We start from the raw sequence: 26,263 nt of genomic DNA, 5'->3' as shown, positions 1-26,263 counted from the left end.
CAGCTGTCCTGACAGCATCCTCATGCTGACGGCAGGAAGAACCTGTTATCAGCCCAGGGGCATGTGAGCACTTGGGCAGAGTGAGGTCAGGGTGAATGTCAGGTCAGGGGTCACAACCCTCCTCTATGGGAAGAACATAGACTCTTTAATGCTTTTTTAGACCTCATTTGGCATGTAAGCCAGGACCTTGAACTCACGATCCTTGAAACTCAACCTCCCCAAGTGCTGGACTTCACAGGCACGCACCACCATGGCCAGCTCATTCCTTTATCCTTTCAAGAAGCATCACTTGCCTGTGCTCCTCCTCATCCTGACCCTCTCTGAGCAAGAACGGTGCTGTGTCTGATGCACAGGGAAGGCCCTGGGCTACCTGTGAAATCGACAACCTGAGGTCTCCCCACCAATGTACTTAATACAGGAGGCGCTGCCCATGTGACCTCTTCATGCAAGTCATACGGGGCAGCTGCGTCTACACAGACCTGCAACTCCCCGGGAGGCCAGGCTGCCTCCTAAGGCATAGTGAGAGTCAGAAAATCTTCCATATGGCTGACAACATGCCAGAGTGACTTCAACTGATTCACACCGGCAGGGGTTTTCTAGGTTAGAAAAGTATTTAGGGTGGTACGGTGAGAAAGGCGGGTGGGGCAGTTACTGTAGTACAGGACTGAATTTCTGTGTTAACCATTCACCTGAACAAAATCAGCATCAACTAACGATTTGGGAAAAGAATCACATCTATAACACTGGACCACGTGTGTAAGAAATGCAGGTGTCCCAATTCCCAGACCTAAGGAGTTCTGGAGACTACTCAGGTCTGCTGGGCAAATCTGCTAGGTTTTAAAAGCGAGGCTCACAGTTTGGAGTGGAGAGCAAATTGCCCGGCTCCTAACCTAGCTAGCACTTTCCTGGTTTTCTCCTGTACCCACCGTGGTTGAGGACGAAGCCAGCTGTGCAGACTAGATCTGCGGTACACTATATCCCTGTCGTGTTTGAAATGGAGACTATGGAATTCAGCTTCCACATGTGCTCAATGACCAGGTTCCTCTTGCCACATCAGCCCATGAAGGGTGAGTTTCCTTCCGTAGGAAGCTGGCTCTCTAATATGGCAAACAGGAGCAGTGGTTCACAGCACCCATTTTCCCTATTGCATCGGGAATTCCCTCACATTTAGATGCTAACAGCCCCTGGACACACAGTGCCCCAGCCAGAGGAAACTGGTTTCAGTTAATGATAAGGAAAGAAAGAAAAATAAGTATGACTTGATTATATTTAATGGATTGATTCTGCTAAGACAGCAGACGAGGCTGTTTCCTAAGGATAACTTCAGGTCTTTGAGGTGATAAGGGTGGGAGCAAGCATCTACTTACCTTGCTAGCATCAAACTTGTCCCCAGGCTGGTGGTAGTCGAACCCTGGACTGCCATTGGAGGTAGATATCTTCAGGGGTGGCAGAGGTGGGTTGTAGCTGGAGCCCTTGGGGGGCTTCTCTGAGCCCACCGGGCCGGAAGAATAGGGCCTGGGGCTGGCTTGTGGAACCCTAGGGGGCTGGGAACGGATCACGGCTGTGTTCCTCTCCTTCCGCTGGTACTCAATGGGTGACTGGAGTGCTGTGGGTAAGAAGAGAGTTACTCTACCTTCGGGGATCCCACGAGGATGCAGAGGCCTGCAGATACTGGCATTTATGCTAGGTGTGTGTGTGCGCACACACACACACACACACACACACACACACACACACACATGCATGTGCATGTATGTGTTTAAAGAGCTTCAGAGGGACTGGCTACCATTCTGACATTTAAAGGGAAGGAAATGTGTGTGAAGCACTGGGAATAGTTAGCACTCAGAAGGCCTGTGTGCAGAGTCACAGGTCTTCATGGCAGAGGAGGGTTGAAACAGGTAAGGGAGGTAAAGCGCATGGCACTTACGAGGCTCAGCGCAGCTGGACGTCAGTCAGAAGACAGAAGCGGTTACATTAAATAACCTTAAAAGTTTTAGATTCAGATGCTATCTCTGGAGCACATTTGAGGAACACAAACCTTGTAGCAGTTAGCCAGCGACTTGAAAGGAGCAGGCAGAAGCCTTCCCATCTAATTCAAAAGCCACCTTGAGGCCAATATAAAATAGGAACTCAGGGGGTGTAGAGGCAGGGACGAGGCCAGCCAGAAAATCCCTGAGGGTATGGACAACGCAGGGGGAGTCGAGGCAAATGGCGGGGTGGGCAGCCCAGAAGATGAAGAAGGCTGTCTTGGAGGGAGAGACGCAAGCTCTGCTCTGCTTTCCTGAGTTTAAGATTCAAAGGTTTGAGCACTAAAGGGGTACGGCCAGAGAAGGCCACCTCGGTGACTGCCGTATAAAGGACTCTCAGGGCAAGCACAATTAGGCTGTTTTTACCGGTGTTTGCCGCAACAGCAATTTAAGTAAATTAATAGCTGCTGCAGCCCAGCCCACGGTGATGGGTGAAGCATGCCTTTCAGCAGACTCAATGGGGGTCACACGCCCTTTTTTAACAGGTCACAAGAGGGAAGATTGGCGGAGGTGCCTGCACAAGTGTCTGTAAGAAGCCTGGGCCTGCTCTATCACTGTGTCGTCTTCTCCCGAGTGTATCAAAATGTATAGCAGGCCTGCCTGAACGCAGCCCCTGAGGCTCCTGGGGAGAATTCTGTGGACATTAAATATTTAGGTAATGATCCTCCAGTTCAGTGATAGCGCCATCATTCACTATAAATAGGAGGAAGGTCTTTCGGGACCATGTAAAATTGGATCCATTGAGTGTGCTGGAAACAGCGTGGTTCCAAGTTTAAGCACATCTTAGAATACTTTAGTACTTCCCCTCTCAGGAAGCCCTACAAACTGAGCTGCAAACTCTACCCATGGCATGGAATTGGGGAGCTACATGGCTATGCGCACTGACTACCCTAAAGCGCTGGAAAATACTGTTTTCTTCAGTAAGCCATGAAGAAGAGTAGCCCTATATTCTCTCACTAGCCTTAATGGGAATACCTCCGTCTTGGGATCAGGAAGCCTCTGTTTCTCTCGCTCAGTCCCGACTCCTGGCTGCTGTAATCACAGACATGTACCACAATGCCAGGCTTAAAACTCGGGCATTTCTAACAGTGAGGTTTTGCCTTTTGGGTTCATTTCCTTACATCTGATCACCTGCCTGGATGCCCCACTCCCACGCCTCCTTCCTTCCTTCTTTCCTTTTCTTATTGCTTTGTTTGTTTGGGAGCACAGGATAAATGTTTGCTCTGATATTGGCTACTATATGGAAGAACCAGTGAACCAGCTCTCAAGTCATGGCTTTGGGTCCAGAACCCCCCCCCCCCCCCCTTTTTTTTGAGACAGGGTATCTCTGTGTAACCCTGACTGTCTTGGAACTCACTCTGTAGACCAGGCTGGCCTAGAACCTGGAGATCTGCCTGCCTCTTCCTCCCAAGTGCCTCCCATCTCAGACCCTTTTCTATTGTCTACTGCTTTTGCTTTAGAAGAGTTTCTTAATGCTTTTAAGTCTGTTTTTCCTTACATGAAAATAAAAAGCAGGATGCAGCCGTGTCGTGTTATACAGGGATTAAGTGTGAAGAAACAGATGAAATGCTTAGTTTAACTCCTGACGAGAGGAGTTACATGAGAATCACTATTGTTAATTTTTTTATTTCTGGTTTTAACTTACTACTTATTATTTTACTTTACTTCTGAAGTGATGAACTTTTTAAAAACCTTCATTCTCACCTCAGTCCACCAGAAATCCTAGAATGTAACTTAAATGAAGCTATCTTACCCACACACATATTTTTGCATCACACCAGCCTCAAGCTGTGTTTATTCAAAGATGCATATTGAAAAACTGTAAGCTCTATAGCTTTCAGTTCTAACCTGGGTTGTTTAATTGCCAATGTTTTAAAATAAAAGGGAATGGAATCTTAGGAGCTCTTAGTATCTCCTGGCAACCTTTTCCAGTTGGGAACATGACCCCTAAACACTCCCTGGAAGTTTGAAACAGCATTGAACTTCCATGTTCTGTCTTTAAAACTTATGGAATCTTGAGTCAGGCCATGGTGGATAGCCAGGTCTACACAGAGAAACCCTGTATTGAAAAACAAAACACCCTCACCCAAATAAAATAACAACAACAAAAAAAGCCATAGGACCCAGTTTACAGTAGCCTTCTCATTTAATACCCAGAGAGCTTTTTTTTTTTTTAACGATATAGGGCTTGAACTCAAAACCCCATGAGTACAGGCTAAGCAAGGGCTCAACCACTGAGCCATGCCCCTAGTCCTAACCTTTTGTTTTAGGATGAAAACACCGTGTTCCATTCCTTACCTCGGAGAAAAGTGACAGGGCAGGCAGGTAGGTCGTGCTGTCCTATTGGAACACTGTGTGCCCGCCCATGCACTCCAGCATAGGCAGAAAGATCTAGCTCCAATTTCCTTTCTCAGCGAGGTACATCCCATCCCACCCAAGGTCCTCAGCGAGGATGGTTCCTCTTACCGTCCCCCCAGAGCATTCAGTTCGGCACTAGACACCTGGTGAATGGTGTGTTCACACCATCTGAAAGAGTCTAGAGACCGCACTGGCAGGAAGAGGAGGGAGACCTTACAAGGGCGGGTCCACGCGAGGATGCATATATGTGCAAGCACACCTGCCCCTGTGGTAACAATCTCAGTAGAGGCAAGATGTGCACACCAAGGTAGTCAGGTATTATGTTGACACACATGCTTGAGTGTGTGTGGAAGCCAAGAAAAGCATATGCCACAATCCTTGCTACTACACTGGTAAGAAGAGATGGGGCACCTGGGGTTGACAGGCACGCACAGGCGTGTATGTACGGGGACAAGCGGTCGGGTGTACAGTACAGATCTCACTGATAAGAAGGGGTGATGCGCCTGAAAGTGATGTCCTGTGTGTCGGTGTGTGCTTGTGAGGATGCTCATGCACTGCACTACTGCCTCCATTTTACCTTCCGTTTCAGGTTCCAGCTCAGTAGAGCAGTCCCACCTTCTATCTGCCCACCCCCACTCACGTGCTCAGCTAAAGGTCAACAGATACCAACAGGGACAAAAGTGAAACCCAAACTAGAGAGTGATCCCATTTCTCTTCTTACGAAGGATGCCCGTGGGGTCTGCTCTGTCTGAGTGACCACCAGTTTGCTGTGGAAAGTTTGGATATTACTGAGTTGGGCTTAGCAATTGTTTCTCATCTGACAGGGGTGAGGTTGGCTAGATGGGCAGTTTAGGCAGACTCTCACCTGTGGGAAAAGAGGAAGGATTTGAACTGCTTTACCAAACTTCTATTTATGTCTAGATAATCCTAGAGCATACCAGTCAACAGCTACAAGCTGAGAAAACAAGAATCACGGAACTTGGGTCCCTATAATGCACAATGTGCCTGTCTTATACTTTTCCCCGAATTATTACAAACTGGCCATGGGATTACAAAGATATGCATACACAATAGCCTACTGACTACATGAGGTTAGACACCCGACAGAATGTGATCAGGGCTTGTAAGTCTCCATGATCTTAGACCCAAGGATGTTCAGGGGCAGGGGTCCCTGGGCCGGCCTTGCCAGAAGCAGGCCTATCACGTACCATTTAAGAAGTCCCTCTGTGTTTCTAGGACTTGGTTGATGTCCTGTACCCAGGCCTGCTGGATGTCTGAGTTGGCAGCCTGCAGAATGACCCTTTCTGAAGTCTCCCTGTTCATGAGTGCAAATTTGCAGGGGTCGTCATCCACATTGTCTTCCAGGACCAAGTAATTCATCTGAAAGAAAACACGTTTATCCTTTTCATACTTACGGAGTTAAAATAACTACCATCCTTCAAAGGTGGTTTTTTTGTTGTTGTTGTTTTTTAATTAAACTTCATGTTTTTTTGCTTGTATTTTATTGTACAGAGCCATATTGGGGCAGTCTTGCACTTGGTCAGAGTTTGACTTTGGTCAAGGTTAACTTCTCCCAGTTAGCCAGGATCCTGCTCCACCTAGGGTGGAGTGCACGTAGTAAAGGTTAAGTTCATTGTTCTTCCTGGTATAGGAATTCCTGAATTAAACAGGTGACCCACCCAGCTGCCGGAGCAGTCAAGACGAAGACCTCCAAGAGAAGCTAGACAACTTCCACCGGAACTCAGCCTGGAGTCTGGGGGGAAGGGTTTGCCCGAACTGTTAAAAGGTCCGGCGCCATTAAAGTTTAGGGCTTTGATCAGTGAACATTGACTTAGCCGTACTTTCTTTTCGCCGCTCTTCCCTATGACCCCAAAATTCTCTCAACAGGTAACCCGGTTTACATGTAGCTGCTGGCGGCTACATTTTATGTATAAGTGTTTTATCTGTATACCACATTCATGCCTGGTGTCCACAGAGGTCAGTAGAGGGCATCAGATCCCCTGAATCTGGAGTTACAGGTGGTTGTGAGACACCATGTGGGCTCTAGGAAGAGCAGCCAGTGCTCTTAAGTGCTAAGAAATTTCTCTAGCTTCTCTTTCAAAATTTCTAATCTCAGGAGAGGTTTCCAAATTTACTCTGGATTTAAGAGTAAAGTCTCAAGTTCTGTCTTTGGGTGAATAACACAGATGGATGGTCACGCTGGAGACTGGCCCTGGGCCTGTCACTGCTTCTTACTGTGATCACCAATTAGCTTCACTCCCCCACCCCCCACCATATCCCTGCTTGTCTTTTGGCACCCCCACTGCCCCTTGTCACCTTGATGCTTCTTTTGAACATGTAGCCTGGGGTGAGGGACCCCTTTCGGAGCAGTTCACTGAAGATGACAATCTGCTCAAAGAGAAACACACGCCTCTCCTTGGTCCGGGACTGCATGCCAGCATCCAGCTCAATCACATAGAACGTGTCCTGCTGCAGAAGCTTACCCTGGGCGGTCAGGGTGCCCTGATGGAGACAAGGGTCAAGGGAGGGTCATGAAAAGACAGATTTAGCTCTCTTGGGATACATGTTTCCTACTTGCCAGGGATGTAGACAATACACCTGATATTCAAAGCCTTCGAATTCCAGCTGGACATTGAATTAGGACCCAAGATAGACTATGGACATTTCCCTATTCATATAGGGATGTTAGAAGGAAAGGGCTTATGTCATGGAATCAATAAGAAAAAAATGTCTGAAAATGCCAGAAGAAATCAGCAAAAACACAATGACAGAACACATACACACTTCCACATATAGCTCTGGCTGGCTTGAAACTTGCTAAGTAGATTAGGGTGGCCTTGAACTCTCAGAGATTCATCTGCCTGTCTCCTGAGTGTGTGCTACTTTGATGTCTGCTTTCTCCTGTATGGTTTTGTTGTTGTTGTTGTTGTTGCTTTGTTTTGCTTTTTTTTTTTTAATTAAAGAAGACTCGTGACGCTCAGGAAGTAGCCTATCTTCCCTTGCAGCTTTGAGAATCTTGTCTGCTTGGCTTCTTTGTGGTATGGGACAACTGCCTGGGGCACTCTCATTGTGGACACGGAGAGTGATACAGACACCATCTCAAATAACCCGATGAAGTGGGGCCCTCTCACCTCCTTCTATTGTTTAAGACAGGGATACTTTCCAGCTTCTGGCAATTATAAATAGGGCTGCTATGAACATAGTAGAGCATGTATCCTTATTACATGCTGGGGAATCTTCCGGGTATATGCCCAGGAGTGGTATAGCAGGATCTTCTGGAAGTGAGGTGCCCAGCTTTCTGAGGAACCGCTAGACTGATTTCCAGAGTGGTTGTACCAATTTGCAACCCCACCAGCAATGGAGGAATATCCCTCAACAGAAGAGTGGATGCAAAAAATGTGGTATATCTACACAATGGAGTACTATTCAGCCATTAGAAATAATGAATTCATGAAATTCTTAGACAAATGGATGGAGCTGGAGAACATCATACTAAGTGAGGTAACCCAGTCTCAAAAGATCAATCATGGTATGCACTCACTAATAAGTGGATATTAACCTAGAAAATTGGAATACCAAAAACATAATCCACACATCAAATGAGGTACAAGAAGAACGGAGGAGTGGCCCCTTGTTCTGGAAAGATTCAGTGTAGCAGTATAGGGCAAAACCAGAACAGGGAAGTGGGAAGGGTTGGGTGGGAAAACAGGGGGAGGGAAGGGGGCTGATGGGACTTTCGGGGAGTGGGGGTCTAGAAAAGGGGAAATCATTTCAAATGTAAATAAAAAATTTATCAAATTAAAAAAAACTCTAAAAAAAAAAAGACAGGGATACTGTGAAGTTTTAGTTTCTTGCTAAAACTGACAGATGAAGTTGGAGTATAGATGTCATCACCTTTATTTTATAAGGTCAGAGATACTTCTCTGGATCCTGTGATCCTTTTTAAAGGATGCCAGCTATCAAGCTATATATGACCCAGCTGGCACAGGAAAGCACACCTGGCTTGCCAGCTTCTAATCAGCTTCCCAGGGAGACTTTTAAAGGGAATGTGCCCATCCAGCAGATCTTCACACAACCTATCAGGAAGACTCCTATTTATCATTAATTTACTTATTTAATTGCTTTGCAATATGAAGACTGATACCTGGGAGAGAGGTCAGAGGGTCTATGGAATACACTCTTTCATAGGGCAATTTGTGCCCTTTAGTGCAGATGTCAGTCAGGCCCTACACGTGACACCATATGCCAAGCATTCCCTGGCACGGGGGCCATTTTTCCTTCATGTTACTGAGAAACACCTGCCCTCTGCTTGGACCATGGCTCCTGACTGCCAAGGTCAGCAGGAGAACAGGCTTATCTCTACCCTGGTCCAAAGTTAATATTAAGCCAGTGACCAGCTAGCCAGAAAAGCTCCATACACTCTACTAACATTGCACAAGAACTCAGCGGGGGCGGGCAGCCAGGACTAAAGGAAAAAACTACCCAATCTGAGAGGGAGATGACAGGAGTGAGGGGCCAGAGAGGGGGGAGGCAGAGGCTCACTGTCCTTCCCAATCAGCTGAGGGAATACAGAATAGATTCTCTGTGGCTGATGATGAAAATACAGATGATGGTATGATTTACAAGCGAAAACTTCTCCCTCCCTCCCTAACCCCCCCTCTCTCTCTCACACACACACACACACACAGAGTCTCAAGGAGTCAGACAACATAAATGGGTGCCCTCCCTCCTTTCAGTAGTCACTACCTGAAGGGACTCAGAGAAAGCTAGCTAGACTCCTATTCAGAAAACACCAGGAGGTCAAGATTGGAGAGCAAGAGGCAGCAGGGTACTTGACTTGCTTATAATAGCCTTAGGCTTGGTATAAAGCCAAGAGAGAAAAACATACCATCTCTCCAGGAAGACTAACAAGAAACTACCCATGAATACTCAACTTTTGCTAAAATCTGACAGGTCTACTTAGAGAGCCAGGAACCCATGAAAGCCTGACACCTAGTTCCTATCACATAAATGCTTGGGACCCAGGCAGGAGCGGGCAGGATGGGCAGAGGGCAGAGGAGGACAACCCAAACTGGGCTGTAGCGGCTCCCATCCTCCGTGATACGGCAGCTGGCCTTCCTTCTGCACTTGACAGAGCTGGGCTAGGCTATCAGTGCTTCCCTGACTGTTGCAACTTCCAGTAACCTCTTCTCCAAAGAAAGAATAATGAGACCCTAGACTTCAGGAATACTGGGAGGAAGGATTCTGAAAGGGGAGATTTGGACACAGACAAATCTCACACGGAGAGGGAAGGTGATATGGTTCAGAAATGCCACAGGGCATGAAGATACCACCAACAAACCAAGGAGCAGACCCTCCCTCACCGCTGCTTGGCCTTCGGACTGTGAGCAGGAGTTTTTGTCTGGACATTTAGCTGTTTCCCTTAAGACTTGCTTCCCTTGTCCTGGGACAGAGATGTGTGATGTTTTAGAGTGTTACACTTTCCCTGACCTGAGATCCAATCACTACACAGACCTCTATAAAAGACCAGCCCCCTGAGAACAGTTCTTCCCTCTTGGGTTCCTGGCTCCCCACACACAGTGCTGCAGTGCCTCCTCAATCAGGAGGAAGGGAAGAGACCATTGGCTCTGTCATAAGGAACCTCTCCTCTTTCCAATCCCCTTGGATTTCTGATTTCCCCTTGGGCCAGGTTGGCCCAAACCTTTATTTCTCCATTATCACTGAACTTCTGCAATAGCTCCATCTTCCAGATCTGTGAACTGAAGGGGCACCCCTAAGGGCTTACCTCAAAGCCCTGCAGGCGTCCCAGATTCATCATGTCATTACAGCGCTTGGGGACAAGGCACATTAACTCCACTGCTTTCTGTGGGAAAGAACACGGTTTTATTCAGGATGCAGGAACCAACATTCAGTAGGAAGCTCACAAAACTCAGGGCTGGAAAGAGGGACTTATCTCCCCTAGTCTCTTTGTTCTCAGGCAGGGTGCGGTCCCCGCGGCCCACTCTGAGGCCTGTGTGGGGTTTTTAGATAAGGGAGGCTGGCAATGGCACAGGGGCTCCGGGACACACATGGGGAAGTGCTACCCAGCCCGACCTTTCTCTACCTCCTGCTTTTATCATCCCCTCGCCTGCCTTCTATTTTCTTTCTCTTCTGTGTTGCTTTCTGATCACCCAAGCAACAGCTTAGCCTGGTTGTTGAAACACGGGAGGATTTGACCTAAAATAACCCGCCAGAAATGGCTGCAACTCTCCTTGGCTTAAAATAATCCCTATGGTGGCACAAAGGACTCACTTGGGGGTAATCCTCAGGGGTGTGGGGGAATGGAAATGGAATAATTTATGTGTTAGGGTCAAATGGCACCTAGAGCAGGGGACAAAGTTGCATATTGGATCTCAGCAATTTAACCAAGTGTCAAATATCACTCTTACCCAGTAAGAGTCCCAAACACCAGTGGACTAGGCTCTGGGCTGGAGCAGGACGGACGGGAATTCTAAAACTCTAGGAATGCCCCTGCCCGTGCTCAGCAGTCCTTGCCATGCCTCAGGCTGCTGACTAAGAGGGGAGTGCCTTGGACCCTGGACTTCCTTTGGGGACAAGCCACTTGATACGGTCCCTAAGAAGAGCAAGCATTACAAGCAGAAACCTACCTCGATATCGGAACACTCCAAACCAGCCTTCTCGCTGTATCGCAGGAAGTCCTATCGAGGAAGGGCGTGGGAGGGGTGAATCAGATAGTAAAATAGCCAAAGAGCCATAAAAAAAAAAACTTATCATAAAAACCCAACAACACCCCAAAGACTTCCCTTCCCAGTGGAGGCGGTAACGGGTTTGTTGTGGCTGAGGAGTAGACAATGAGTCATGTTCGACATAAAGATGGAATATAACAAATATACCGTGGGGAAGGGAAGGGGAGGACAGTGGGGCCACGACAAGACAGACGGACAGCAGAAAGGAAAGTCAAGTCTTTCTCTTGTTTCCAGAAAGGGGGAAAATCAAGTTAAGTTGTTTAGAACATGATTGGACCTTAGGGACTATGTAAGTCCCCAGGCTCCGCCCACTCCCTTATAGGCCATTCAGGTCTTATATTCTTGCTATTTTCTAGGGCTTTGTTGTCTGTTCGACATAGGGTCTCACTTCATAGCCCAGGTTGGCGACATACTCATGACCTTCTGGATGAGTGTCACCACGCCTGGCGGATGCTTTTCAAAGCCATTGAGTCAGTGGCTCTAACAAAATGAGAGGAGGTGCTCAGGGTGGAGGTATAGTAGAGACCCCCCGGTTCTCAACCTGGGGTCGCATATCAGATGTCCTGCATATCAGATATTTATACTATGATTCATAGCAGTAGCAAAATTACAGCCATGGAGTAACGACGAAACGTCCAGGTTGGGGTTCACCGCCGCACGGGGAACTGTATTAAGAGCTGCGGCATTAGGAAGGTTGAGAGGCACTGGCATAGAGGTAGGAAGGCCCTTGGCTCAGTTCCCCAAATGAAGGATGAAAGACAGTATGAGATGGGTGTGGGTGGGAGATAAGTCAAAGGAAAACAAAACAAAACAAAGCCAAAATGAAAACTAAAACAAGACACTTGGATGGACACGTGGAAACAAGGGCCATGCAAGCTATTCGAGCACAAGGCCAAGGGCTAGAGGCCTTCCAGCCCTGAAGGACAGTGTTCCTGTGGCTCCGGCCCGAGGACAACCTTCTCTAGCCTGGGCCCCGCCTCCCAGCCTCTCACCTTGAGTAGCAGCTGGTACTTGGTTATTCTCTGAATGGGCTTGATGAGGAAGTCGCTAAGGGTCAGCCTTTGATTGATCTCTTGTTTAACCTCCTGAAACACAAGGGTAAAAGGGGTGAGTGGCTAGTCTTCAAGACTTCCATAAAAACTTCCGGATCGTCACACTACAACCGCCTACCCCACTGTTCATGTCTGAGCAATGTGTCACACAGCTTCGAAGGCCTTGCTTGGCTCCTGAGTATTCACAGTGGGCACTGTCAAACCACTGTCCCCCACCTTAGTGCTGGGAGAAAAGCTGAAATGGGTATTATGCTCTCTCTGCCACTCCAGGAAAGAATCAGGAGAGGCTTCTCTTCAGACACAACAGGCCTACAAGGCTGGATCCTAAATTCTGTTCTCTAAGCACACGGGGTTTTTTTTCTAAGGGGATGGGGGAGGGGTGGTGCTGCCTCTTCACCCTCAGAAGTGCTCCTGCCAGGCTGGGGCATCTATACACTCAGAGGTGCTATACATGGAAATGATATTAGCAAGAAAGGATCCCAAGGCTTGGGGTGCTGTGGATGGATCAGTTCAAAGGCATGAGAGCTAGAGGCCGAGAACATGGCCGACTGTGAAGTGACTGTAAGCCCTTTAACCAGGGGCAAGCACTTAGCAACGTTCCTAGGGAGAAGGTGGGGAAGAGCGTAGACATTCAGTGCTCTGTGGTCACATGAGCACAAGAGCTTCCACAGTCTGACAGAGTCTTCCCATAAATGGAGGCTTCTTAACAGCAGGTAGACAGAGCCACTTTTGCTCCTCCTCAAGCAAAGGTGCATATGAGGGCAGAGTTAAGAAGCTACCAGCTCTGCGGAGGCTGGATTCCTGCCTTGGAGCTCACTGGCACGGGTACCCGTGGATGGAGGACCCGGGTATGGCCCATTGTAACCGCCTTGGCCTGGGAGCATAGGGGGCCCATGGGGAGCAGCTCACCTCGAAGTAGGCATCGTACTCAGCCACGATGTACTCAGAGCGAGGCTTGTTCTGGCAGTACCACACGTAGATGTGCAGCTTCCGCTCCTGGTACAGAAGAAAATGTATCAATCATGCACCTCGGCTTCCGGCTCACCTTCCCCCACCCCCACCCCCACAGAGTCAAGGGCGGTTAAAGACAAGGAACGGCCATATTAAGGAAAGAACAGGGCGGACAAATGGCCAAGTGTGTTTAAAAACAAAACCAGAGTATTGAGAGAGAACAAACTCAAGATGAGCCCAAGGCAGGGTGGCCCCTGGGGAGACGGGGACGGGGACAACCGGAGTGACACTCACATGTTTAATGAAGAGCTGGGCCAATCTGTCTTGCTCTTGGATACACTTTTCCAGTTCAGCCAGGAAAAAACTAAGGAGAGAGGAGAGGGAAGTCACATTACTCAGAGAGACATCCCCTCCCAGTGACGAGATAAATGACGGGGCCTCCCCTCAAACACTCTGCTCAGGTCAGATACAAGGGGCAGATACTCCGGGCAGCTCAGAACTCACTCTTTATGCCAGTCGTAAATCTGGTGGATGTTTCCAAACACAATCTTCTCCTTCCCTCGCATGTCCTCGGGGACCCCCTTCTCCTCTATTCTCTTCATGAAGCCCTGCACGACAGAGGTGGCATTAGTGGTCGACTTCACAGACAGCATTCTGGGCCGAGTCCCATCCTTGGGCACCTATGTCAGCCCCACACTCTGTGTAGATCTGCAGACAGCACTGTGGTAGCTTCTCCCACTCAACCAGGCCCCACCTCCCTCTAAACGCATTAAAATGATTCAAGAGGAAAATAAAATCTGTCTCCATGTTCTGCCTGAATTGTACCAATTTTTAATTAATTAATTAATTAATTAATTAAATTTTCATTCCTGCAAATCACCAGAGAGTCGAAAATGCATAGCCACCAGGTTAAAGCACTTGGGCCAGGTAGGGTTCAGTTTGCTCATGATCAAGTGAGCACAGTTAGTCCCACCCTGCTGTCTGCTCACCTCCACCACAATCCCCAGGTCCTTGACGTAGTCCTTCTCTGTCTGGACCAGCTCATTCAGGACAAACCTGACCAAGAGATAAGGACAGTGAGGCTTCTGCTCATTAAACAAGAGATCTCATCCCTCCTCTGCAAGACAAGGTCTCCTATTTCTTAGGCTGGCCTCAAATTCCCTTTATAGCCCAGGATGGTCCTGAAGCTCTGCTTGTCCTGCCTTTACCTCCTGAGTGCCAGGATTAGAGATGTATGCTACTGCAGTCAGTGTTACGCAGTGCTGGGGACTGAACCTGGGACTTTGTATATTCAAGGCAAGCACTTGATGAACCAAGCTACACCCATCTCCTGTTGCAGAAACACAGGGTAGAACTATAAGCACCTTTCACAAAACTGAGTTATGAAAGCTTTGAGACCAATAGATTAACATGAGATTTTATTTCTTTATTTTGGTTCCATCCTTAGCAAAAGAGGAAAGACATTTATTTGATAACCAGCCTTGAAAGGCTGTAGAGATACAGATATGGAATAAAACTTCTATAATACATAATCTGAAGTTAGTCAGGAATGTATCCATGGTAACTGGCCTACAAAATCCCCAATCAAGCCTAAAGAACCTAGGTTAGCTGCCGATATTCCATGTTCACACCTCTGAATATAGCATTTCCTACCCTGGGATATGGAACTGTTAACAAGGGCATTTGCTTTCTTGGGTTCGTTGTAATTGTTTCCATCTCTTAGATTTCTATCTCTTAGAGCATTTATCATATACCCATTACCCCATCTGGGTTCTCTCGCGCTTATAACAAGGCACAGATTATAAAATCCTCTTATTTAAATACTAAGATAGATGGAAAGGTTAGGTGATTCTCCCAAGGCTACAAAGTGAGGAGCAGAGGTGGGATTTGAACCTAAGTGTTAAGGGTCCAAAGATTATTCTTTCACAGTAGCCTACTGGCTAGGGAACAGCCTGGCCAGGCCTCTGGCATCCCCCCAAGTCTCCACCCCACTCCTTTATTCAGTTCTGAGAGTCAAACACTGAACAGAAGACACCGCGGTTACCCACATGGCACAGAGGTCCTGTGTTTATAGGAGACGGAAAGAGTTTTGCCTGGAGGCACACCAGCACATATATTTGGCCTGAGTGACAGAAGGGATAGATAGCATTCTGAGATGTCAAAGACGATGTGCTTGTAACTGTTAAAACCCAGTAACTGTTCTAAAGGCAGGAAGCAATCCATCTGAAATGCTTGTCCTCCACAGTACAGAGAAGCCACTGAGGCGGACTGGGAGGGGTAGGCGATTGGGTGATGTCAGGAAGCTCGGAGCATGGAGGGCGCAAAGAACACATGCTTTATCAATGCGCCCAGCGCTTCCAGCCGCTCGCTTCCCCCAACACACGATCATGTGTTTCAGGCCACAGGAAGGAACTGGCGAGGAGAAACAGGAGCCTTTAGATAGATCTTATGCAAGGCCCAAGTTACTTCCTGAGAGAGTGGTTAGTGAAAACCAAGAGGAAAGGGAGAATTCAGGGCTGGGCTAGCCCTCTGGAGAGGATAGCTGGTGCTCTGCTGCCAGGTAGAGAGATTTTTATCTTCAGTTGTTTGCTGACCAGTGGAGATTGCCTTGGTTTTTGAGTCTCGAGGAATTGCACTGGATTCCTATGAAGGGCCAATAAAGTACCCAGGAAGATGAGACATGATCAAAGAAGGCTAGCTGGTGTGGTAAGGGAATACCCATCACCCAGTACTTAAGAGGCAAGAGAATCTAAAGTTTGGGGCCAGCTTGGGTTATTTAACAAGGCTCCTTCAGAAATGAAATGAAACAAAACACAAATGGATATACATGTATTTCAAGTCACTGCATGATCGATCAATAGCCAAACGAATGAAAAATAATGCAATGCTTTTTCACGGTCAGTCCCAACATTAAAAGTTACTCACAAATGAATGCTACTCTTTTGTCTACCTGAAATTCTTCTGGCTACAAACAGACTTTATTTAGTTACTTTTTATTGTTGTTGTTATACTAAAATTCTTGAGGAAAAGCAACTGACCTTGTAAGGAAGGATTTCTTTTGGTTCAGGTTTAAGGCGTAAGCTCTACCATGGTGGAGAGGATACAGAGACTAGGGTAGACCTGGTCACATTGTATCCACACAGATGAACACTGGTTCAGCTCAGATTCCCTTTGTTCTTGGTTATTTAGTACAGAACCCCATCCCCTGGGACGGTACCATGCAGGCTCAGGTGGCTCTTTGAGAAATGTCTTCACAGACATGCCCAGAGTTGTGTCTCCCAGGAGATATTCATCCAGTCAAGCTGCCAGTGAGGATGAGCTATTTCATACTTTCCTTCCTTCACGCTGGTAGGGGATGGGTGGCCTCTGGGAGCTTTGGTACTGGGTGTGCCACTGCGGAGATGCAGTGGATTCTTATCTCTTCCTGTTCTTTATGCAAAGCCAGAACCAGTTCAAACTGCAGCCCGCCTCACGGTGCCTTACCATTGCTCAATCTTCTTCATTCTGCTCTAGTTTCTCTCTTCTCTGGAACCTGCTACTTGACTCATTTTCTTTGTCTTTCTCCCATTAGAACACAAACCTGCCCCAGTGAGGGCTTTCTGCTATTGCTGTTGTGTGTCTTACTCATTGGTCTGTCCCCCTGGGGGTCCAAGCCCCTCTCAGCGGCTTCCTCCTTCTATGCAAAGGACACTTGTTTCCATCCTCTCTCCACGTGGCTCTCATTTGACTCCTTGATGAGCTCCTGGCCCCTGACAGAGCCTCCAATGCCTGCACTCCGCTCTAGCCTCTCCTGGTCTTTATGCCTGAATGCCATGTATCTGCTCTTTCATGTAGATGAGGACCATGAGGTGCAGCAGGTTAGAGCGAGGGCATTAGCAGTCAGAGACACTCAACAGGTCAGTTTTCCATCATTCAGGGTGTGGGAAATGGAGGGTGTGCTGAAAGAGGGGATGGAGCAGCGGGCTCAAAGAGCAACCACCGTTTCTGGCTTGTTATCACAAAGTCAAACAATATCTCATTTGGATACTGATGAGTTCTCTTAAGGCCCATTCAGTCAGAGTAACAATTGGAGAGCCTGGCTTTTTCAAGGACCACATGGCTCGTCAAAGGTCGCTTCCTTGACATAAGCTGTGTTTCATCTTGACTAAGGACTAGGAACAAGATCCGACCACCCCACCCCCACTACTGTAACAACCACGGGAGAGACTAGGGAAGGGCATGTGTCCTGCAAGGCCATGGAAACTTCTCTTAGACGATGACAGCTCACTCACATAATTCTTGGGGATCCTTCTGACCACTGGGGGTAAACACAGGTCTTAGTTTGCAACGACACACTCCTCTCTACCATAAGGCGACAGCCCTGCTTTGATACCAGGCTCTTGCTATGATGTCACCATTTTGCTTCCAAGGAGACAAAAGCTCTAAATGTTTACTTTGTATATTTGCCAGCAGCACAAGGACTTGGCTTATTTGATTCTCTTATTTCTGCTCATTTTTATGTTTGTGGCCTGGACAAAGGAGCCGTGGATGGAAAGGAGAAAGGAAGACAAGAGACTAAGATGGGACCCTCAATGCCTGCTTAGCCCCGGGTGCTTGCTGCTCACAGCCTGCACACTGAGTTACTGGCAGCTCGCTTCCAGAGGAGTCGAAAGCAAAGGAGAAAACTCAAGTTCTGGGGGAGTTAAGGTTCTGCTTTGCTGATGTCTGGTATAGTCTTCACTATCTCAAATACCAGGAGACCGACTTTGCATCAAGGTAGAGAACTCAAACCTTACACAGCACGTGGGCTTTTGCAAGATGTGGATGGGATCTTACCACTAGTCACTCAAAGTGAGAGAAGGCTCTTGTACAATGAAGCCTACAAATAGATGTGAAATGAAAGACCTGGGAGAAGGAGCAGGATGGGCCTTGCCTGGCAGCAGAGCCTCTCCTGTGTTCCTCTGGCCTGCATCTGAGGAGCATGTCCTCAGACATCTCCACTAGACTTCCGCCACAGTCAGGCACTCTCTGTCGCTGCAGATCCACGGGAGCGATCCCCCTGTTCTCTGAATTCCATTATTTTCATGCTTTTAAAGCATGTTTTACAGTTGTATTAGATCTTGGTTCTAGCCACACTTTCTCAATAACAACAATCTCACAGAATATTTCCCCAACCCAAGCTTCCTTAAAGTAGCGCCAAAGTGGCCTATTGATGTTTGGTGTTGTTCTGTATAAACCTGGGCCATCTTCATTTAGAAAGGATAAGAGTAGAGAGACAGCACAGGACTATCTAATTTCCTGCGACTGTCCAGCACACACATGTACCAGGATAAGGTAGTGGGCCACTTACATCCTGCCTCTCAGGGCCTTGGCTTTCTGTTCTTCTTCCAGGTTTCTAGGAGGTGTGGGAGGGGTCATCCCCTCATTCAGGCAGCCTGTAGGGTCCTTCAAGCTCCCCCGGTAAGAGCCTCCTTCCAGAGTCTAAAAAACAGAAGGATAAATAGCCTCAGAGTGAACACTGGAAAGTTATTTACAAGCCCTGTGTCTCCACCGTCTAGCCACAGGCAATATGAAAGCCAGCCTCCAAGGCTGTGCTGTCTGAACAACAGTGAGGCATTAGGAGCCCAGAGCCTTCCACCTCTTTGCAGCAAGGAGCTGCCACCCGCAATCAGGGCACACCAGGAACCCGTGTGATCCGAGCACACTAGGCATTCATGTGCCACCAACTGCCCAGACATAATGAAATTGTCACGGCGATTTATCTCTGGGTGAGGGCTCCAGCAGAAAAGCCAACCACTGCGATTCTATACCAAATAAGGCACTGGGAAGGAAAACTGGTCATAGGACTACTTCATGCAAATTGGTAAGCTAAGAAAAGTGACAGAGATAGGTGGTAGAAACCATATTTTGTTAGGTTAAGTGCAATACTTTGGAAGAAGACAATGAAATGTAGTAGAAAAACAGCCAACAGATGGAGTCTCTTCTAAAAACATCTTTGTTAATGTTATTTACCAAGGGCTTTCTTTTATTAATCCTCATTCCTGTTGATTAAGGTGCTACATAAGGTGCTTACTTGTTTGAGGGGGAAAAAGGTAAGTGGATTAATCCAGTGATCTAGAAGCAGCCCTCGGTTGCTTCTAGAAAAGGAAGCTGAGGTCTAACCACAGATCTGAATAACACAGGGTACTCTTGTAGGAGACATGAAATTGTCCCGTGTGTCCCTGGAGTTTCAGATCAGATCCTCCCTTTTAGCAAATTTCTAAAGGAAAAGAGATGATACTTGTCCAAACCCCAGGAAAAGTTAAGAGTGCTCCCCAGGGGCACTGGTAACAGTAACATACCCAAGTTGTAACTGGTAGAGTGACATACTCTTTGGGGCCAAACTAACCTTTTAATGTACTCAGCTGATTTGCTTAATATATATTTAGGATACCATATAGGTCTTTGAAGAGTTTTTAATTTTATTTTTTGGCAGTCACATACATATATGCAATGAATTTTAGTTCTTTTTTTCCTCCTATACCCTGTCCTAGTCCTACCCCCTTTTCCACTTGAAACTCTTCTTTCCCAACAAGGTGCCACCTACTTTCATCTCTGTGTGTGACAAATAAATAAATAAATAAATAAATAAATAAATAAATAAATAAATAAATAAGGCTGCTTCCTGAACATGGGTGGGAGGTTATTTACTTGAGTGTGACCAGCTTATCAGTGGTTACAGCACTGAAGAAAGTGACATCTCCCCCATGTAACTGGGGACATGTGACTTCCTAATAGTCATCAGGAAGGGGGGTTCCTGAGCCCTTCCCCAGTTCATGATGAAATGTTGCTGGGTCCAATCTTATACAGGTCTTGTTGGACAACCACAGCTGCTCTGAGTTCATGGGTGTGAGAGCCGTGAGGCAATGGAAGTCGAGAGTCCGGGTGTTCTGCAACATTGTATCCCATCTTCCTGCCCTTGCATTCTTTTGAACCCCTCATGGCCTCTATTCCCTGAGCATGAGAGCCGGGCTGTGTGCCTAAGGATCAGTGGAAGCAACGAGGCAAACAATAATCTTAGAGATCAGGGTCAAGGCGTCATCATCTGTAACACACGCATGAGAGACAAATGCCAACTACCCAAGGTGCCCGACCATGGCAGCCTCTGTGGTCTCTAGAAGGAAAGGCTTCATTTAGCAGTCTTTGAAAACACCAGTTCTAAGACGCAAGACACCAAGATCAAATAGTGCAGATTAACGAGGTGGTAGAGCAAAAGGCTGTGGCTGGGTCTTCAACAGTCTAAGCTGGAGAACATCTATCACTGATTCTCTTAGCTGCTATGTTTCAACAGAAGCCAAACAGAGGCAGGAAAGAACATTCCAGGAAAACAAATGAAAGCAAATAGGAGAAAAGATGGGAGAATATTAAGACCTTATTGTTGAACAGTGACATCAGCCTTCTTCCCTACTCCCTAAATTGGGCAACTGTGTCAAGGGTCAAACAAGGATCTGGTGCCAACACTAGAATTAAAAGCACAGACAGTATCTTCCAGCTTGAGACAACTGCTTTCCACTTGACGTAAAGGTGTTTACAGAACAAGTAATCAACCATGGAAACTGTTATATCCAGAGCAGCAGTATAGGCTAAAAATAAAGAAAGGTCGAGAAAGGTTTAGCTACATTTATAGATACAGGATCTGTAACCTGTTATTAAGGAAATTAGGATGTCTGGTGCTGAGGCTGGACAAGCCAGTGGACAGGCAGCTTTCCAGTGCATGTCTCTTGGTGCCATCACCAGAGACAGGCTCCAGTACAGATGGACCCAGCTGGTGCGGGATATGATTAGTACCTTTAGCTTCCCATCTTCCTCACTGTCCTGTTGTGGCCTTTATTCTGTGGCCTGTAGGCTGGTGGGAAGGTAAATGCCAGGCCAGGGAGCAGGCCTACCCACTGCCTCCAGGGTGCATCGCACAACCAGCTTGGTGTGGGCCAATCTGTCTATAGGGTAAAGGGCCTCCGAGGAGTCCAATGTACCACAAAGGAGAATCTGCATTTCTCTCTTGACTGTATGATCAAAGAGGCTGGGTTATGTCTTGGAGAGGACTCTGGGATAGCGTCAGTGTGGCATGTGAGTGTGGCATAATGACAAAGAACTAGAGGAGCTGCTCTCTTACATGGACAGCCTGCCTGGGTTGATGGAGTTGCTCTCTTGTTTATGGTGATTTCAGAGTGATCCCCGAGGACTCAGCTGCCAGGGTAGGGTACAGGGATCTACCTTAGGGCAACAAGCACAACCTGTCACCATTGTTGTCTCCAGAGGAAAGAGACAGTGGCTGCCAGTTTGTCTCCACAGTAAAGACATCTGTCCCACCTCTGGTTCAGGGTCACAACATGCAACAGATGAAAAGGAAACTGAACAAGGAAGGAACAATACAAGTCCCTATAACTAGTCCATTTCCTTGCAGAAATGCAAAGAGGATTCAAATAGACAGTTTACAGTGGAGGAAGGCCATTGTCCTGGCAAAATGGACATATTTCCTAGTCATGCCCATAAAATGTCTTTCCTATAAGCACTCTCTCATACCCCCTGCATATTATTCATTACATCACACTGTAATTAATGTCTTACTTATATAAAAAAAAAACCCAAGCATCTACTATATTATATGCTGAATGCTTGGAGATGATGGAGAACTCCATTGTCTAACCCACACTGGGAGTTCTGAGAGATGGACCACATAGGATAATATATGGGCAGGCAGCTCCGAAGTGGGAGGGAGACAGAAAAGAAAGACTCTACAGGAAAGGCAAAACTGAGTCAAATTATCCCTTGGTGGCCTGGGGGATGGTTCAAGACTCCCTGGGATCCCCAAATCCAGGGTGCCAGGTCCCTTTAAAATGCTTATAGTGTTTCCACAACTATGTTCACCCTTATGTATAGTTAGCTAATTTCTGCATTATTGATAGTATATAATATATGGTAAATGTTATATAGTGATTGTTACACTGTCTTTCTTAGGGAACAAGGAAAAAAAAAAGCCAGCATCTGTTCAGTGCAGGCGTAATTTCTCCCCAAAGAGCTCTGATCTGAGGTTGGGTGAACCTACAGAAAAGGAACCCAGGGATGTGAAGGTATGGCTGTTCTAATGTGTTAAAAAGAAAAAAAAACAAAAAACAAAACAGAGACAGAGTTCATTGGATATAGAAACTGAGGAACAGTCATTCCTGGCAGGAACTGCCCTGTGAGTAGGTCATGGAGTGAACCACATGAGGAGAGCTAACAACTTGTTGCAGGTACAATGGGATATGTGAGGATCTGGACTGGCAGAAGACAGTGCTAATGAATGGTGTGTGTGTGTGTGTGTGTGTGCATGCGTGAGTGCATGTGTGTGTGTGCATGCGCTAGTGACAGGGGTGCTGTGAGCAGGGGTGCTGGTGAGCAGGGGTGGGTGGGTACCACAGAAAGAGGACATGTGCATCAAGGTTGGAACCTGAAGATGTATAGAGGAGATCCTCAAGACCCTTGTCCATGGCATTAAGCAGGAGAATAAGACTGGATTTAAATTTTAGAAAGATCACTCTCAACATTCCAAAGAGCTTTTAATACCATGTCTCTGACTGGACGGCAGAGGAGAGCAGGATTTAAAATCTAAATACCATGATTGATTACATCATCTGCCAAAGGGTCTGAGAGAAAACACATGAAGCCCTGACCCAAGGGTATCAGATGATGATGTCTCTGCCTGGACCACTGTCATTTCCCCAGTCTCTCCTGAATGAGCATCTAGTGCTTTTATCAAGTTGCTTTTAAGAGGGAAGGCATCCCTTTGACAATGACACGGAGAGGTGCCAGACTGAAACCAGGGAAGGATGGCCTGCACCAGTGCAGGCAGGCAGGGCTTCTGAGCATTATCTTCGGCTGTGGACTGTATAAGGGAGGCTCCATGGTAGATCTCAGAGGTCGGTGCAGGGCAGGCCTCAAGGCTCATCCAATGAGATTACAGGGAAGTGGCTGGCCTAGACACTCGCCACGCCAACCAGTCCCCTCTTAGCTGCTCCTATGATAAAAACTTCATCACGCCCTTAGCATAGCTATCATATATTGGGCAAGAAGAAGTGGGGAGAAAAGAAAGAAGCAGAGGTGGGGGAAGAAAGCAAGAACTGGTTGGTGAGAGCAGAGGGAAGAAACTTCCTCATGCTGTTGGTGGGAGTGAAGACTGGGATGCAGTCGCCTCGGAAAACAGTGTGGCCGTTCCTAAGGAAACGGAATATAGAATATCATAAGGTACAGCGCTCCAGCTGGGTGCGGTGGCTCATGCCTTTAATCCCAGCACTAGGGAGGCAGAGGCAGGCTGATCTCCGTGAGTTCAAAGCTGGCCTGGTCTCCAGAGTGAGTTCCAGGACAGCCAGGGCTATGTAGAGAGACCCCAGCTAAGCCTAAAATAAAACGGGAGATGGGTAAGGAATGAGGTAAAGATGTCTGTTACTGAGCTCACAGGAACACTATTTACAACAGCCAAGATGACAGTGACAGCTTCGCTGATACATGAATTTTCACATGTGCCTACACATACACTGTTTCAGTCAGGCACAAAGAAAAAAATCCACCATTTGCCACATTTTGGATAAATTTGGACAACCTGATGCCAAATGAAATAAACCAGACACAGAGGAAAATATCCCATCATGTCTTCTGTAAAGGAAATCTTTTTCGAGAGTCAAGTTTGCATGGAGTTAGAGAGTGAAGCCGAGGCTGCCAGCGTGGGAGGGTTGGGATGGGACAGAAGGGAGGGATGACAGAACTCAGCAGTTCTAGGCCGCAGATGTGTGGCATGAATGTTCCAGGCCCAACCCGCACCTGTGGGCTGCATTTAACATGGTGGTGCCTCAGGGACCTGTGTCAAATGGATAGATTTAGGTGTTCTTGTCACATAGGAAGTAACCACGTGAAATAACAGCTCTGTGTCTCCATACAGCAAACAGTTGACTCATGTGTGTGTATGTGTGTGTGTAGGTGTATACATTGGAAAACTCACATTAACATTAATGTACTTTTAAAATTTTTTATAATATCTGCCTGACAAAAAGCTTTAGAGCTAAGCCATCCTCACCGGGGTCGGCTGTAGGATACCTGCACGGTGAAAAAACTGAGGTGTGGGATTTCCAGGCAAATGATATTGTAGGTTAGTAATTCCATGTTTTAGAATTTTTGTTGGATTCTAACCTTCCATATTCTGAATCCCAGGAACCCTTACCAGAATGACCAGATAGCCCAGTTCTAGAAAATGTATACTCCAGAATGGATGTGATGGATATGGCTTTATTTCCTGCTAACCCAACAGGGCTACTGACAGACCAAATTAACTGATGTAATGGGATAGCATAGCGCCAACAGAAATATATCCTAGCCTGAGCCACACACAGGCTGCCCTGGGGAGGAGAGTGTTCTCAAGCCTGAGGGGAGAAGGTTGTTCATCTCCCAGGCCACCGTGGAGACTGAACCAGAGCTACTGCTGCCAGCCCTGGAGGTGGGAGACTACCGGGAAGCATCCCCTGGGCCATCAGAGCCCAGGGAACTGCTCCGGTGTGCCGCCCATGACAAGTGCTGAGATGGGGTTTTCTTCCTGGAGGTTCAGTCCTGTCTGCCAGATGGGTGGCAGAACCCTGGGGGCTCCAGGCCACAGGAAATAGACACATTAGATTGTCCCCTGGCTAGGAAGCTATGGCTCTTTAGGTATTTTCCTAAAATAGTTTAGGAAAATAGTTTACCTACCACCAGTCTACTGGCTGACAGATACTAAGTTCCCACATGCCCACACAAGGTCATGGAAGCTGGAAACAACTTGGTTTTTCAATTGCCCTAGGAACTAATATTTGTAGGACCCTGTTTATCAGTGTGTCTAGGCAATCAATCACCTTTACTCTCTTGAGATTAGATTCGGGTCAACAGATTCATCATCATTATCAGGAGGGGTCAAACAGACCAAGTCACTCTCTAGAGTAGACAGAGACACTTGTCTAGGGCTGCTATCAGTAGGAGCCCCCAGGACCTCGGCCTTCCAGTTCCTCACACATTTGCTACCTGTGACAAAACCATAGCTGCTGAAGAATGAAAAGTCTTATCAAGACTCACACAGAACAAACAGAAAAAGTGCTTGTTTCTGGCTCAGAGTTGAAGACAGAACCCAGGAATAGTGGGTTAGCTCTGCTGGGGGAGGTGTGGGTAGGCTACAGACAAGTAATCCAGTAAGAACTCTGAAGGGCCCACCGTATCTAGGAGAGGGGAGACTCTCCAGTGTTTAACAACACAGGAGGCAAGGCTTCGACTCCTGCTTTCAATCCCCAGTAGCAGCTTCTGGGCAGTGGAGGTGGCACCATGCTGCCACCATAACCAAGGGACTGCACTGGGGCATCCCTGAGACCTAGAATATGGGGGTTCTCACAGCCCCCAGGTAGAGCTAGGAAGCCAAATGAATTCTAAGTGCAGAATTTGATGCTATTACTTGAAAAATTATTCAAAGAAAGCAGACAGACTCCAGACTGAAATCCTGGCCTATCAGAAACTCCTTAAAATGGAATCAGAGACTCTTAATTGGAAAGGGCTGTTAGTTCATCTTCATACCACACTAAGATAACAACCCCTTCAGGTCCAGGTTCTGTCCTCTGGAGCAAGCACAAGAGCGATCCTTCATTTCCACAACAGCGCCTCAGGCACTGGCAGACAGCCCTCCTCTTGTGTTTCTCCCCAGGCTTAATCTCAGTTTCTTCAACTTTCGTTCAAACAGCCCATACCACATGGTATTGCCTACTTCTTCCAGGGCCCTTCCGGTTCCTTCAAGAACATGCTGGATGGCTGTATTCAGAATGAACAGATTACTCACACATAGCTCAGAAAGGTGTGGTTGGGAACATGGAGCTCAGTGCTACCACTGCTCCTGACCTGCATGCTGAACTTTGGACAGGTCTGTGATGTCAACATAAACGCTGAATTTTAATTGGGTAAGTGTGTGACAACCCTGGCCACTTCCGACACCTCTCTGCAGCCGTGTTCCACCAAATAAAACCCTTGAGCTTTCTAAAGAGCTCTGCACTTCTTTTCTTTGAAGCCAAAAGCTAATGGTGAATAAATAGGTATACATCTTAGAGGTCAAAAAGCAACTTAGTGTTTTCAA

At 47.1% G+C, this 26,263-nt stretch overlaps 1 protein-coding gene across 10 annotated transcripts in view; it reads right to left on the bottom strand.

Moving 5' to 3' along the window:
* The window catches only part of LOC127665874 (kalirin-like), a 108,181-nt gene that overhangs the window by 36,381 nt on the left and 45,537 nt on the right, over positions 1-26,263 (bottom strand). For 9 of the 10 annotated variants that reach the window (XM_052158478.1, XM_052158479.1, XM_052158470.1 and 6 more), the window contains 11 exons: positions 18,464-18,594; positions 14,124-14,190; positions 13,639-13,742; positions 13,429-13,498; positions 13,093-13,179; positions 12,124-12,216; positions 11,033-11,083; positions 10,171-10,248; positions 6,702-6,887; positions 5,594-5,765; positions 1,368-1,606 (listed from right to left, as the gene is read on the bottom strand). In XM_052158478.1, coding sequence (XP_052014438.1) covers positions 1,368-1,606; positions 5,594-5,765; positions 6,702-6,887; positions 10,171-10,248; positions 11,033-11,083; positions 12,124-12,216; positions 13,093-13,179; positions 13,429-13,498; positions 13,639-13,742; positions 14,124-14,190; positions 18,464-18,594 — 1,278 coding nt within the window. Of the gene's footprint in view, positions 1-1,367; positions 1,607-5,593; positions 5,766-6,701; positions 6,888-10,170; positions 10,249-11,032; positions 11,084-12,123; positions 12,217-13,092; positions 13,180-13,428; positions 13,499-13,638; positions 13,743-14,123; positions 14,191-18,463; positions 18,595-18,751; positions 18,865-26,263 lie in introns of those variants that run through there. The other variant, XM_052158473.1, reaches the window with a different exon arrangement.

Source organism: Apodemus sylvaticus, chromosome 15 (assembly GCF_947179515.1).
Source record: "Apodemus sylvaticus chromosome 15, mApoSyl1.1, whole genome shotgun sequence".
In the NCBI taxonomy this organism is placed as follows: Eukaryota; Metazoa; Chordata; class Mammalia; order Rodentia; family Muridae; genus Apodemus; species Apodemus sylvaticus.
Note: the sequence above shows the minus strand (reverse complement) of the source record. Positions and strands in the feature narration are given on the sequence as shown.